The sequence below is a fragment of the Ctenopharyngodon idella genome, chromosome 24 (genome assembly GCF_019924925.1).
Source record: "Ctenopharyngodon idella isolate HZGC_01 chromosome 24, HZGC01, whole genome shotgun sequence".
NCBI lineage: Eukaryota > Metazoa > Chordata > Actinopteri > Cypriniformes > Xenocyprididae > Ctenopharyngodon > Ctenopharyngodon idella.
Genome location: NC_067243.1, coordinates 3,071,188 through 3,085,092, shown reverse-complemented (window position 1 = coordinate 3,085,092; position 13,905 = coordinate 3,071,188). Strand labels below are relative to the sequence as shown.

The 13,905-nt window shown below is 38.5% G+C and overlaps 1 protein-coding gene across 3 annotated transcripts in view; it reads left to right on the top strand.

Moving 5' to 3' along the window:
• The window catches only part of pamr1b (peptidase domain containing associated with muscle regeneration 1b), a 32,265-nt gene that overhangs the window by 13,990 nt on the left and 4,370 nt on the right, over positions 1-13,905 (top strand). For 2 of the 3 annotated variants that reach the window (XM_051885223.1, XM_051885224.1), the window contains 6 exons: positions 3,026-3,243; positions 8,960-9,067; positions 9,308-9,478; positions 9,665-9,853; positions 10,764-11,567; positions 11,660-11,845. In XM_051885223.1, coding sequence (XP_051741183.1) covers positions 3,026-3,243; positions 8,960-9,067; positions 9,308-9,478; positions 9,665-9,853; positions 10,764-11,567; positions 11,660-11,845 — 1,676 coding nt within the window. Of the gene's footprint in view, positions 1-3,025; positions 3,244-8,959; positions 9,068-9,307; positions 9,505-9,664; positions 9,854-10,763; positions 11,568-11,659; positions 11,846-13,905 lie in introns of those variants that run through there. The other variant, XM_051885225.1, reaches the window with a different exon arrangement.

The following is a 13,905-nucleotide window of genomic DNA, read 5'->3' as shown; positions in this document are numbered from 1 at the left end:
TTGAATCAGGTGTGTTTGATTAGGGAGGCACATAAAATGTGCAGTGATTGGGGTCCTTCAGGAGCATAGTTGAAAACACTGAAAACAGGGCAGGGATGGGCAAACTTGGTCCTGTCCTCCAGAGTTTAACTCCAACTCTAAACAAACACACCTGAACCAGCCAATCAATGTCTTCAGGATTACTAGAAAGCTACAGGCAGGTGAGTCTATCAGGGTTGGAGCTAAACTCTGCAGGACAGTGGACCTCCAGTTGCAAGTTTGCCCACCTCTGCTTACAAGAATTGAAGCACCACACCACATTTTTAAAATTTCATGATCATATATGCAACCTTTAAGAAATTTGGCTGCAGCTTTGAACCAGTTGAAGACAAACGACCTAGGATCTGGAGATACCGCAATACAAAGAATTGCAATAATCCAAATGAGAGGTTATGAAAGTGTGAATAGCTATCTCAAGAGATTTTTCAAACAAAAATGTTTAATTTTAGATAGTAGGCAAAGCTGAAAAAGCTACAAGCAACAACAGAGGACACAAGTTTATCTAATCTTAGCCTACTGTCTAGGAAAACACCAAGGTTCTTTACACAGTTGGAACTAAACGAAGGCAAATTTCCCAGAATGGAGTTATTGATCTCAAACTTGTCAGATGAGCCAAAAACTATAACGTCAGTCTTGGAATCGTTTAAAGTTAAAAACTAACTAAAGCTTTACTACATCCAGACATGCTGATAAAGTTTGTATAGCAGAATAGATCTTTGGGGAAGTTCAGACTCAAATTGCCAATCCTGACAGAAAAAAATCTGTCAGATAAATAAGATTTAAACCAATTAAGAACTGAACCTTTTAGCACCACATACAATTCTCTATATAAGAGAAACGGTATTAAAGGCTGCAGTCAAGTTGAAAAGAACTAAAATCACAGAATCACCAGCGTCAGTAGCAACTAAAATATCATTTAGAACTCTCAGCAGAGCAGATTCAGTGCTGTGAAAAGAATGTTTAAAAAATGTGTAAAAATGAAATGACTGTAGTTGGCACAAATTTTCCCAGTACAACAGAAATGGTTTAGTAATTATTTAAAACTGTGTCTAGAGAAGGCTTCTTAAGTAAAGGAGTAACAGTGGCCACTTTCAGGCAGGCAGGAACAGACTTTTGTTCAGGAAGCATAACAGACCTGGGCCAATAGACTATTACCAATTGAAAATATCGGGGGTGCACCACATCATGAGGGCAGAAAGAGGGTTTAAAGGTGGCAATAATTTCAGTAAGGCATTGTAGAGATATGGGACCATAAACCTCCCATGAGGCTAGCGACTGAGTAGAAACAGAAGGATCATTATATGAGGATATCACCTGGGGTCTTAGATTAGCGATTTTATCAACAAAGAAACTCAAGAAGCTTTCACAAAGTGCATTTAAAGGATTAGGGATATTATTACAGGTAGATTTAAAACATCATTTATTACTGAAAACAAGACTTTTGTTAAAATTAAATTAGAAAAATATACAGCTTTCGCAGACTTTGTATTATTCTGGTTAGCCAGTAGACAATCCTTGAACAGCTCATATGAAGTTTGAAGTCTGTCCTTTTTCCATTTTCGCACTGCTTTTCTACACGCTTGTCTTAGCGAGCGAGTATCAGATCACCGATCTGTTCTGGGTTTTGGTTTAAAACTTGAAAAGGAGCAGTCACATTAAAACGTCCAACCATGCAGCATTTAGCAGCTCGATATGTTGGTTGACATCCAGGTCGGAAAACGACAAATCCAGATCATCAAATAGTAGTTTAAAAGACATAAAATTGAGATGAATAATACTGAGACTGTATTTGAGCTTCAACAGATGAAAAAGTAAGATTTGGGAGAAAATAAATGCAATGCAATGCAATACCAGGGCACTTGACGCCGTGCTCATGCACAACTTACTACAAAAACAATGACACAATAAGAAATATTTGTGACCCTGGACCACAAAACCAGTCATAAGGGTCAATTTTTTGAAATTGAGATTTATACATCATCTGAAAGCTGAATAAGCTGTCCAGTGATGTATGGTTTATTAGGATAGGACAATATTTGGCCGAGATACAACTATTTGAAAATCTGGAATCTGAGGGTGCAAAAAAATCAAAATAGTGAGAAAATCGCCTTTAAAGTTGTCCAAATGAAGTCCTTAGCAATGCATATCCACTCACAAAAATATTTTTTTAAATATATATTTACGGGAGGAAATTTACAAAATATCTTTATGGAACATGATCTTTAATTAATATCATAATGATTTTTGGCATAAAAGAAAAATCGTTAATTTTGACCCAAACAAAGTATTGTTGGCTATTGCTACAAACATACCCGTGTGACTTATGACTGGTCCAGGGTCACATTTAATTAATCTTTTTCTTCCCTATTAAAAACCAGTGATAATGATCCAAGATAATCTAAACCCGATGAAAGAACTTCCCAGATCCAATAAAGTGGACTCAATGCTTGAATAACAACAAATAGCCTATGAGCATTCCTGTGTTTTCTTTGTTCATGCTCTTCTGTTGCAATGGTTTTTGATTTGCCTTCATGTGTCTCATCTGTGTCTTGTTAATTACCTTGTTTAGTCCCTTGTGTTTCTCTCTGTATTTATAGTGCTCATTTTCAGTTATTCTTTGTCAGATCTCGTCTTAAAAAAGTGGTTGTTCTGTTTCTCTTGTTTTTGTTTCCAGATAACCTGTAGAAGTGTAATTTTGAGTTTATTTTGATTAAAAAGAACTGCATGATCCTGCCTTTATTTTCCATTTTTATTACAACTCCTTGCCGACAATGATCTTTTTGCAAAACAGACAACAACACAAACCTTCCCACAAAATCTGTTACTGAACTTGCAGGTCATTCTGAGAGCTTGGTTGTGGAGAATGCAGCAGACTTCTCCAGTCTGCAGTACTTTACTATACCTGTAAATCGTCACAAAATCACTGCATATCCAGGCACCTGAATCATATCCTAATCACCTGAACTTGTCATTCTCTGTATATCAGGTTCATGATGCTCAGCTTGGAGTTTGAACACAGCTGTCAATATGACTATGTTGAAGTGAGGGATGGAGACAGCTTGAACTCACGTGTGATTGGTCGTTATTGTGGAAATGAACGACCTCCTCCAATCAAAAGCACTGGCAGTTCCCTGCACATTCTTTTCATCTCGGATGGTTACAAGAACTTTGATGGGTTTTTTGCCACCTTCCAGGAGAGCTCAGGTAAGACAGAGTAAAGACAATATCATCAGTATGCTCTTTAAGAATATAGTTCATTACATTTATTAATTTAGCAGATGCTTTTATTCAAAGTGACTTACAAATGAAGAATACGATAAGCGATTCATCTGAAGGAGGCAACAAACACGAGAAGTACTATTGTGAGCGATGTCTGAAACTTTGTATTGCTAGTACAAGCTGGAACAGGGAGGGATCAAGGAATAGCGAAACTTATAGAAGTTTTTCAGCAGGATGCAGTTAATTGCTCATGGAAGAGATGAGTTTTGAATTTTCAGCTGTTTCTTGAATATTGCCAGGGATTCTGTCCAGATAAGGTTGGGAAGATCATTCCAACAGTGATCAAAAACATTTGTGAAATAATTTTGTACCTTTCTGTGATATACCAGGAGATGCTGGTCAAGTACCGATCGCAGGTTCCTGGAGGGCATGTAGACTCGTAAGAGCGAGCGGCGGTAGGACGATACAGAGCCTGCGACTGTAGGCAAGCACCAATATCATGAACTTGATGTGAGCCACAACTGGTAGCCAGTGTGTGACATGCTCTCTTGGGCTCGTTGAAAACCAGTCATGCTGCTGCATGGATGGAGTCATTTTTTTCAGTACAAAGCATGTGTAGTTGCATTACAACTAACAATGTGCCACTACCAATGTGCAAATATAAGCTGTATAAGTTGCTTGTTTGTGCAGTCGTGGTTGCAGCTGTGCACTGAATTTATTTCAAGAAGGCTAAAACCCCTCAGTCACAGTCCAGCCTGTCACCATGTCACCAAGACAACAAATATAACACGGGTGTTAAATTAACAGACAGAACCCTAACCCTAATGGATAGGGAGCAATACAATAGGGAAGCTAATCGACAGTTACAGGGTGAGGAATTTTAAAGACGACTGGATAAACCAATATTGACGAGTTTATCGAAATTATTAGAGAGGAACTGGATAGATTGTGCCAACAGGGCTTTTTAACTGAGAGGCAAGCACAGCATGTGAGAGGGTGGATTACGCCAAGAGCTAGGAGATTTTACATTCTACCAAAAATACACAAAGACAAGGCATCATGGCCTTTTCCAGATGTTCCCTCATTGCCTTGGACTGTGGAAGTGAGAGCTATGGAGTGACTGAATGAATTGATTTTTATTTGAACCCACTTTCCACAAGACACAAAAGCTATTTAAAAGACATGTACCACTTTTTACAGAAGGTCCTGAATATGGAGGTAGGCAAAACTTTAAGTGTACATCAAAAGCCTCTACACTAATATAGAAACTGAGAGAGGTTTTGTGGCAGAGGAGTAATGTTTTGAAAGGTATCCGGACAAAGATAGGAACTATTTTGAGACTATTAGAGCTAAGTCTCACTTAAAATGACTTTGAGCTCAACGGATGATACTATCTAGAAACTAAAGGTGGGTAAGAAATTCACACCAGCTTATGTGAATATATATATGGCAGAGTGGGAAGAAACGTTTTTTTCCAAAGTGCAACAGACTACCAGTTCAGTATTGGAGATACCTGGATGATATATGGGGAGTTTGGGAAGGTACAGAGGGAGAATTCAAGGAGTTTGTAGGGGTCCTGAATCAGCATCATCCCTCTATCAGAGTTAAAGCAAAGCTAAGATAAAGGGAATTATACTTTTTAGACACGACCACGTACAAGGGACCTGACTTTGAAAAGGTGGGGAAACTGGAGGTTAAAGTTTTCTTCAAACTCACAGTTATATATGCGCTTCTACACGAGGAAAGCAATCGTGATAAACGTGTTCAAAGGGATAGTGAAGGCTCAAATATTGAGATTTAGAAGAATTTGTACGAGGAAGCAGGACAGAGTAGAATCAGTAAGGACCCAAGTTTAATTTTCCAAGTTTTATTTGGAGTCTTCGCAACGGTGGTTAGTGGTGCTAGTAGACCCAGTGAGGAATGATATTCATGCCTTTAACATCCACAATCCTGTCCTGCTCACTTCTAAACAGGGTTGTTAGGATCAATAAAACACATGTGCCTATATTCACGAGGATAAAACATCATGCAAGGACTGTGGCATGCGCTTTCCCACGATTCAAATCCTAAAGATGCATAGATATCATAGGCACTTGGACAGGCTGAGAATACATCTTCCCCATCGATCCACTGAAGCACTGAAAAAGCGGCTTCAAATGCTGAGATGGACACCAGCATTGTCCTCCCAACCCGATCCACTGACAGCACTACGACTGCGGACTAGGATATAAGAAAAACAAGATACTCTCCCCCAGGAAAGAGGAGATACTTTGCACCAGCTAAGGAGAATGCAAGTACCAGCCGCTTTAGCTCCTAATCCCACTCCCACTCCCATCCAGATGGAAGATCATCAACAGGAAATTCAGTCACCAGCCGCTCCAGCTTCCACCCAGGAAATAGAACATCAAGGGCCTGGTTCCCAGTCAGCAAAATCAAGCTCAATACCCGCGGCGTCTAGACTTATGAAGGTCTGGAGCTGCTATATCAGGCAGAGATGATATGGAGAGAAGGAATGCTTAAGAAAGAGCTGGTGACTGCTTTATGCTCGGTGGTCGAACACCGCTCCTCGGAATCCATCAGGAAATGACTACAGAAGTTGGGGTGGCCGACCATGAAGGTACCTGCTGGAGGTGAGACGAGTGGTAGTGTGGAATTACCCCTCAAAGAACAGGGGAGTGATCAGCTTCCACAGCCCCTTGAAGGAGAGGAGATCTCCCAAACTCTTCAGGATCAACATCTACATGTAAGAGAATGGAGAAGATCGATACTAGAAGGGGTTCATGAGATCATGGGTTCATGTGGAAGATCTGCTGGAATCCATCCAGCAAGGCAGTGACCTCATGGAAATGCTGGCAATTATTATTATTAAAATCATGAAACAAAGACATTTATATACTGTTAGCCACACACTGACAAGAGCTACAGGTGAGGAAATGTTCTAAATGTTGGACACTTTCATGGTGGAACAACATCTGAGCTGGGAAAATTGTGTGGCTGTTTGCATTGAGCGTTCTTCAGCGATGACTAGGCACAAGATTAGAGTTGTCACCCGAGCAAGACTTAAATCCAAAGATTATAGCCACTCACTGTATGCTTTATTGTCAAGCACTTGAATGGCAACTGACCTGCTCAATGTGTTGGAAGCGGTAGTAGCAGATGTGAACTTCATTAAGCCAAGACCACTGAATTCACGTTTCATAGCAAAACAGTGCACAGATGATTGGCAACTGTTCCATTCTCATGCAGGAACATTTTCTGGAGCAAGTGTTAAAACTGAATATTTAAAAGCATATAAACCTGAACTGGCACTGTTCATTTCCTACCACATGGAAACTGACAAAAATCAGCCTACCTTGCAGGCATTTTTAGTATTCTCAATGGACTAAATCTGTATTCAGGAGTCTAATTTCCCTATATTGGAGGAAGGTGACAAAATAAATGCATTCAGGAGTTTCCAAATCTATCCTAATTTTTGGACACAAACCTAATGGGAGTGGATTTAACGCTCGACACCATTACCACTGACTTCACACAATTAACATTTCAGTCAATATTTCACAAACAATAAAATGGAAAAATATGACTGCATTTGAGATTCTTTTCTTGTGATGTGATGTGATGTGATGTGATGGCCTCAGCGGAAAGGCTGAGGATGAGGTTTTGGAACTATACTGTGATCACACTCTCAGAATGAGATTTAATCAGCAGACTGCAGTGGAACTTTGACATATGGTAAAAAAGGAAATCAATCTACAGGAAGAAATGTCTAAATTTACAGATCAGCCAAGCAATGGTGGAATGGACCACAACAGATTAAACGATAGTCTGGAGGGTGAGGGACAAATTATGATGGGCAATACACCAAAAGAAAGATCACTTCAGAGATGAGTCTACAATGGGTTTTAGGTCCATCCATTCACAGAGAACAAATAGGAGAATCTTTGATTGGGAAATTAGTCAATCAGAAGTTAGCTATAATGGGAGACTGTAATCTGACACAAATTCCTTACTTTTCACATGCAGATGTGCAAATCAATAGTTTTCAGAGAGCCACTTTTATCATATTAGAAGGGTGCTAGGAAAAAAAAACAACAACAAACCAATCCTTCCACAGAGATGGTAGTTTTATCAGTGAGGTTAAACAACTGGAAGCAGCTGCAACAGCTTCGGAAAACCTTCATAGTTAAGTTTCCCAATGCATACATTTTTGTCCCCTAATCAACTGTAGTGTTCCCACACCGTCAGCTACTGACGCAGCATTGAGTAAACCTATGACAGGGAACGTAACAGTTATGTATGTAAGCTCGGTTCCTTGACAAGGAATGAGATGCTGCATAGCTCACCATACTCCAGTTTTTGCTATGGTCTACTTAGTAGGAAAGTCTGATTTGTGATGGCTTGGACAAGTCCTTGTGCTAGTGCTGTCAACCAATAGATTGATTGTGTTTCTAAACAGGTTTCAGACAGTTGTCACACTTGGAGAGCATTCCCTCCAGCTACTGACGCAGCTTAACTAAAACGATTTTCTTTCTAACTATACTGTGAACTATACTACAACTGAACTTATTGGTATACTGTTAGTTTACTAGCTGTATACTTCTAGCTCACTTATTAACTCATTTTATTTTTAAGTTTTCAGCCATTTTTGATTTTGAGAAAATCGTGATTTGTCAAAGACCTCGTCCAGATTGGATTTAGAATGATGATCAAAACATAGATCCAGTAGTTCAAGTCCATTGACACCCCCAAAGCTTCACATATACCTCTTTATGGGTTTGACATTTTTCACTGTAGCATTAGTCAGTTTTGATTCATATGCTGTTAAATGTTTGATGATCACATTGGCTTATTTGTGTGTAAGCAACGTCTATCCGCTCCTTTACGCAGATCTTCTTCTTCACTTATTTTAAAATCTGGAGATGCTGTACTATTTCAGAAGATGTGTAACAGTGCCCCCTACTGTATAACAGTCCAAACACGGATTGCTGGAATAACTTGTCAATGGCAGGGAAGCGTTGTAAATAAATGGCGGAAAATCTTGTCAATGGCGGGGAAGGTGTTAATGTATGAAAGTACACTTTGAAGTAAACTCTCAGTAAGCTATATTAAACTAATAGGTTCTATGCTGTAAGTATACTGTTTTTAGAAACAGCTGAGTATTTACAGTATTTGTGCATTAAATAAATGTAGACTAGATATGTTGTGCATTTGTTAATTGTGAGCAAAAAACACAGTGTATTTGTGCATTCTTTTGCCGCTTGGATTTCTGAATTGAGCGTGTGTGGATTTGTTGCATGCATTTTATTTGTGGACTGATGTGTGAATGTGAGGATTTGTTGCGCATATTTCAAGATTTCTGTGTGCATTTGTAGATAAGCTGCATGAATGTATTGGAGGTTATGAAACTCTTTTCTCTCAATAGTGTCTGATTAACTATTGACACAAGCAAAATATTTCCCACTGGCATAGACCTCACTATATTATGTAAGTTTATGCTTAAAATGAAGGGGGTGGAGGGAGGGGGGATAACATAATTCAAGATTTCTATATGCAAAGTCCTCTCAAGAAAACTTATTTTGTTATTTTGTACAAATGTATTTATATACTGTTGTGTACAGTATGTTTAGGTGTGTCTATATAATGCATCATGTATTATTAATGGAACTGAATGACTGACATGTAACTGTATCTGTTTGTGTAGAATGCACTTCCTCTCCATGTATGCATGATGGCACCTGCATCTTACACTCCTCTCACTCCTTCCACTGCGCCTGCCTGGCTGGATATACTGGAAAGAGATGTGAACATGGTGAGAACTGTCTTTTCTAGGAAAAAAGTTTAACATTTAACAGGATGCCTATCCATATACAGTACAAGGGTTTAGGTATAGAGTCAGATCTCAGCTGATTTGTTGTTGTTTTGTTTAAAATGTATTAACTTTCTATGGTAATTTGTTCTATTCTTACAGGAAAAATCCATGCCATGTATTTTATAAGGTTGCACCTTTTATACCAAAACATGTAAGATTTTTATGTGCATGATCTCTCAGTGCTTGAATGCGGAAGGCCTTTGATTCCAGCCCACGGGACTACAGTGCATCTGGATGTAAGGGTTGGAGGACGTGCTGTGTTCCAGTGTGACCCTGGATACACATTAAAGGGCTTCCAGATGGCCACCTGTCTGTTGGATGGGTCATGGAGTACACCAACTCCACAGTGTGGTGAGCAACTGAAAACTCATTTTAAGGTATAGATCTGGCAGCAAGGCAATAATTTTAATAATGAAAATTCAATTAAAAAATGTTTTAATCAAAGTTTCTCTTAAAAAGCCATCATATGCAGCCTCTAATCTATATGTTAAAAATGATTTTGCTAACAGTTGAAGCATGACTGTATCTTTTCACCAGTGCCTGACCACGACTGCGGCATTCCTCCAAAGCCAGATCATGGTGATCACTTCCTTGTTTATGGACCAAATGATGTACTTATTGCTATACAGTATTTTTGCTATAAGCTATACAAACTGAATGGAGTCCCTCAGAGAACGTGCCTGGGCAACAACACTTGGAGTGGGACGGCACCAACCTGTGTCAAAGGTACCTGGACTCATAAAATGCAATGATTTAGCTAGAAAAAAATATTTACTGCGTGTTAATTAATATTGTCAGTTAAGTTGTTGTTTCTTTGGTAGCTCTTGGTCTTGAGATGTTCTGAACTGAAAAATCCGCGGATGGCAAGATGGCCATTAGTCTTTGCTTATTACCTGCTATATGCTCTCATGCATACAAGATCTTCAATAGCTATGTTTCCATTTACCTTTTGTATGCACATTTTTGAATATTGCATAAAAAAAAAAAAACACTGGATGGAAATGCATAAATTTATAAAAATGCACATTAAAACTTATGTGCTCAACTGAGGTGGATACATTTTTTTCCGATAAGAAAACATGCCCATAAACTACTATGATAACACATTTAGAGTATAAATTCCTTGATGCGCATCAAAAAATTCATGTGACTTCGCAACATCGGATGGTATAACTGAACAAACCAGTGGACCGATCTCATTGCACAGCATCTGAAATGCTGTTTTGGTCATTCTGAAACGCTTTAGACAAAGTCTGTTGTCGTTTCATTACAATTACCTCCCAGAAATGTCTTACACGACTGCGTTCCCCTCTTCTACTGCTGCAAATTACATTTTTCTTAGTGATATTTGTCACCAGTTTATCAGGAAGTGACAATTTTGTTCTCTTCATCTCGCTAGATGGAAATGGTGCTTTATTCGCAAATGTTTTATGTGATATTTCAATTTTGTGCATAAGTTAAATGTGCAACTTTGGATGGAAACTTAGCTAATGTATTTTACATGAAATCAATATTGCTATTTATCATTGGCATGTACTATATGTTTGGTCTGGTTGTTTATTTATTTATTTCCATGTGCACTGTTTGTTGGTAGTGCAGTGCTTTGATTAAACCTTTAAATTTCCTGTACTTACAGAGCTGGACATAATTCCTGGAGCAGATAATGAACAAAACAAAGGCAAACACAAACCTACCGGACAAGACGAAGTGGGCCATACCAAAAACAAAACTTCAGAAGAAAAAGAAAATGAGTCAAAACCAGACAAAGATAGAGGAAAAAAGCCTTCCGCTGGAAAGGAGAATGTAGGACTTGATTTAGATTTGGGAAAAGACATAGGCAAAGATATCGAGAGCAATTTTGTAAAAGAAAAGACTAAAGTTGAAAATAAAGATGCTGATAGCAGCATTAACACAATTGAAAAGGTAGAAACTGGAGGGGATAAAGATCTTAAATTCCTTGACAAAGATGGACATCTAGATATTAAAGAAAAAGTTGGAAGTCCAACAAAAGATTTGGGCATGGAATTCTTAGATATCGTGTTGATAGACAACAATCAGACAGCAAAGGACAAAACCAAAGATGGCGAAATGGACAAAGGACAAAAAATAACCCATGGACCCCAATACACCATATTAAACCTGACTGAAGATGAGAAAGAAAACATTCTTTATGAAATAGATATCATACCCAGAGGGAATAACACTGAATTTTTAAATAGTAATGACATAGAAGACAATTTGGGGACACTGCCTCAAAAAGAAACTGAAGAACTCCCAACAGCTGCTGGCAATAACAGCACAACAATCATACCAACAGTGATCACAACAACCGAAAGAGTGACAACGAGGGTTACACCTACAGAAAAGGTCGAAGTGGATACAGTGAATGAAAAGACAACAGAACAATTTTTGCAACAAGAAACAAACCTAAAGAACGGAGGTGAATATCCACAAGTAGCTCTTTGTAACACTATGAACACAATGGTACACATTCATTAGACTGTTTCTTACAATGTCTCTTCTCTGTCTCAGAGGGTGAAGGAAGGCAGTGTCCTCGACTGACACCGTTGTATCAAGGCTACTATGTGTCTGTACCTGGCCTCATTCCTGAAACAGTGGAGTTCTTCTGTAACCAGTCGTATGCTCTGAGTGGCAGCTCACGGAGAACGTGTCAGAATAACGGCACCTGGTCTGGCACCCAGCCTGTCTGCATTAGAGGTGAGAGCATCTCAGAATTTCTCTCTTTTAAAGATAAAAATGAGGGAAATTGGTCTAAAATCTCTAGAAAGCTACATCCTTTCTAATTAATCCTCATAGAAGAGAAGAATGACATTAACATAATTTAAACAGACATGGTTCTGCTCTGTACCGATCACTTTAGTGTCTGGTTAAGTTGGACTTTCACATTGAAACTTGCAATGTGTGATAACATCCTAAAATACAGAGTTTCACATTAAAATACTCTGTGCTAAAGTGGTGTAGAAATGGGGATCATATAGGAGGTCATGATAGACAGAGGCCTGTGGGCAAATGTGGCCTGGACTCCAAGGTTACTACACTTTTCAAAAGAAATCCTGAGATTGTTTATGACCACAGACCAGTCAGGACCTCAGTAAAACTTCTCCTCTGAATGATGGTGCTTTTTACAGTATAGTGTACAGTGTTACTATACTGAGGAATTAGGACACACAGGGTGAGCAGCTCCTGTTGGCCTCACTAGCACCTTAAGCCCCGTTTCCACCGCAGGAACTTTCCCCAGGAACTAGGGACTTTGTGGTGGTACTCGGTGTGTTTCAACTGCAGAGACCAGGGTCTAAATGAAGTTCCAGGTAAAAATGTCCCCCCCTCATAAAGTCGCTGTTCACAAGGTAGTAGTTTTTCAAAGTTCAGGAAATTTCGGGGGTAGGACTTGGGCACTGAACATGCTGATTGAGTTCACGCAGTATTTTATTTCAACCACCATTTTTAAAAGTCTGTTGCGGTGTGTGCAGTAGAGTTGTTTGCTATTCAAATCAACAATGGAGTTTAAAAAAATACAACCGATGGTCAAACAGATTCAGGCTTTATTAAGCTTATATTTAGAGGGCGAAATCCAGCGGCATTAAAAGTCATTAAATTGATTTTGCGAAAAATTAAGGCCTTAAAAGGCATTAAAAGTCATTAAATTTTATTCCTACAGGCAAAATATGAACATTGGTGTGATACGCGGAACCAGTTTGGTAATTGCCTCCGGCCGGTGCAAAATTGCTGTAACGCTGTTTTGGACAGCGGTCCAAGTAGACTCCCCAGTACTGCCGCAGGCGCACAGCTATCTGCATCTGCTCTGTTCATTTATTACATTTAGTGCAAGTGGTGATCGATAGTGGATAAAAGGTTATATAATGTATAATGGACTGACGTAACAGGAGAAATCGAAACAAATGGGCGCAGCACACACAAGAACTCGGTTAAATACTGCGGTAAAAATGTGGAGTTTTTATATTTATAACACATGATATAGTTAAGCAACATCACACGACTAAGAGTGCTGTCTTCCTGAATACCATCATGATTGTAAACGTGACACTGATTTCATACAACAGTTAACAAGTAGTTAATATTAAGTCACTTACATTTTTAGAAGGAATATTGACTGTTTTTGTTGTTTCAGCAGTGAAAATAATTAAAATAAACATCACAGCAGAACCATAGCGCACCTCGCAGCAACACTTCACCGTGTTTTCTTTACCGTGTTTTTGAGTGATTCAGCGTTTTGAACGAATCGGTTGAGTCAATGATTCAGTGACCCATTCTTAAACAGCTGCCTCATTGTTAAATGAATCAGCCGTTTGAACGAATCATTTGAATGAATGACTCACTTATTAAGACGGTCACTTGCTGCCACCTACTGGCAGTTTCCTATCATTTTCACCCCAACATTTGTTATTTGTATTTTCAAAAAAATATTTAAAACAATCTCATAACATTATTTAATGCAGTTGTATTATTTTTTTTTTTTTTGTAAATGATTTAATTTGATTGGTAACAGCCCTATAGTGTGTTATTACTCTAATTAAATTTATTGATCAAATTTAAGAATTTATAAAGGTTGAAAAAAAAAAAAATGGGATAAATATCACAAATATGCAGATTTAAATGTCAAAACTGCAATATTCTGAAAAAAAATATTGCTTTAGATTAAATTTATATTTACAACACACAAAAATCCTGTTTTTTTCTGGACAAGCAACTTTTTGGTCAAGTGAATGACCGATTTACTTCTCCATAGGACAAGCACA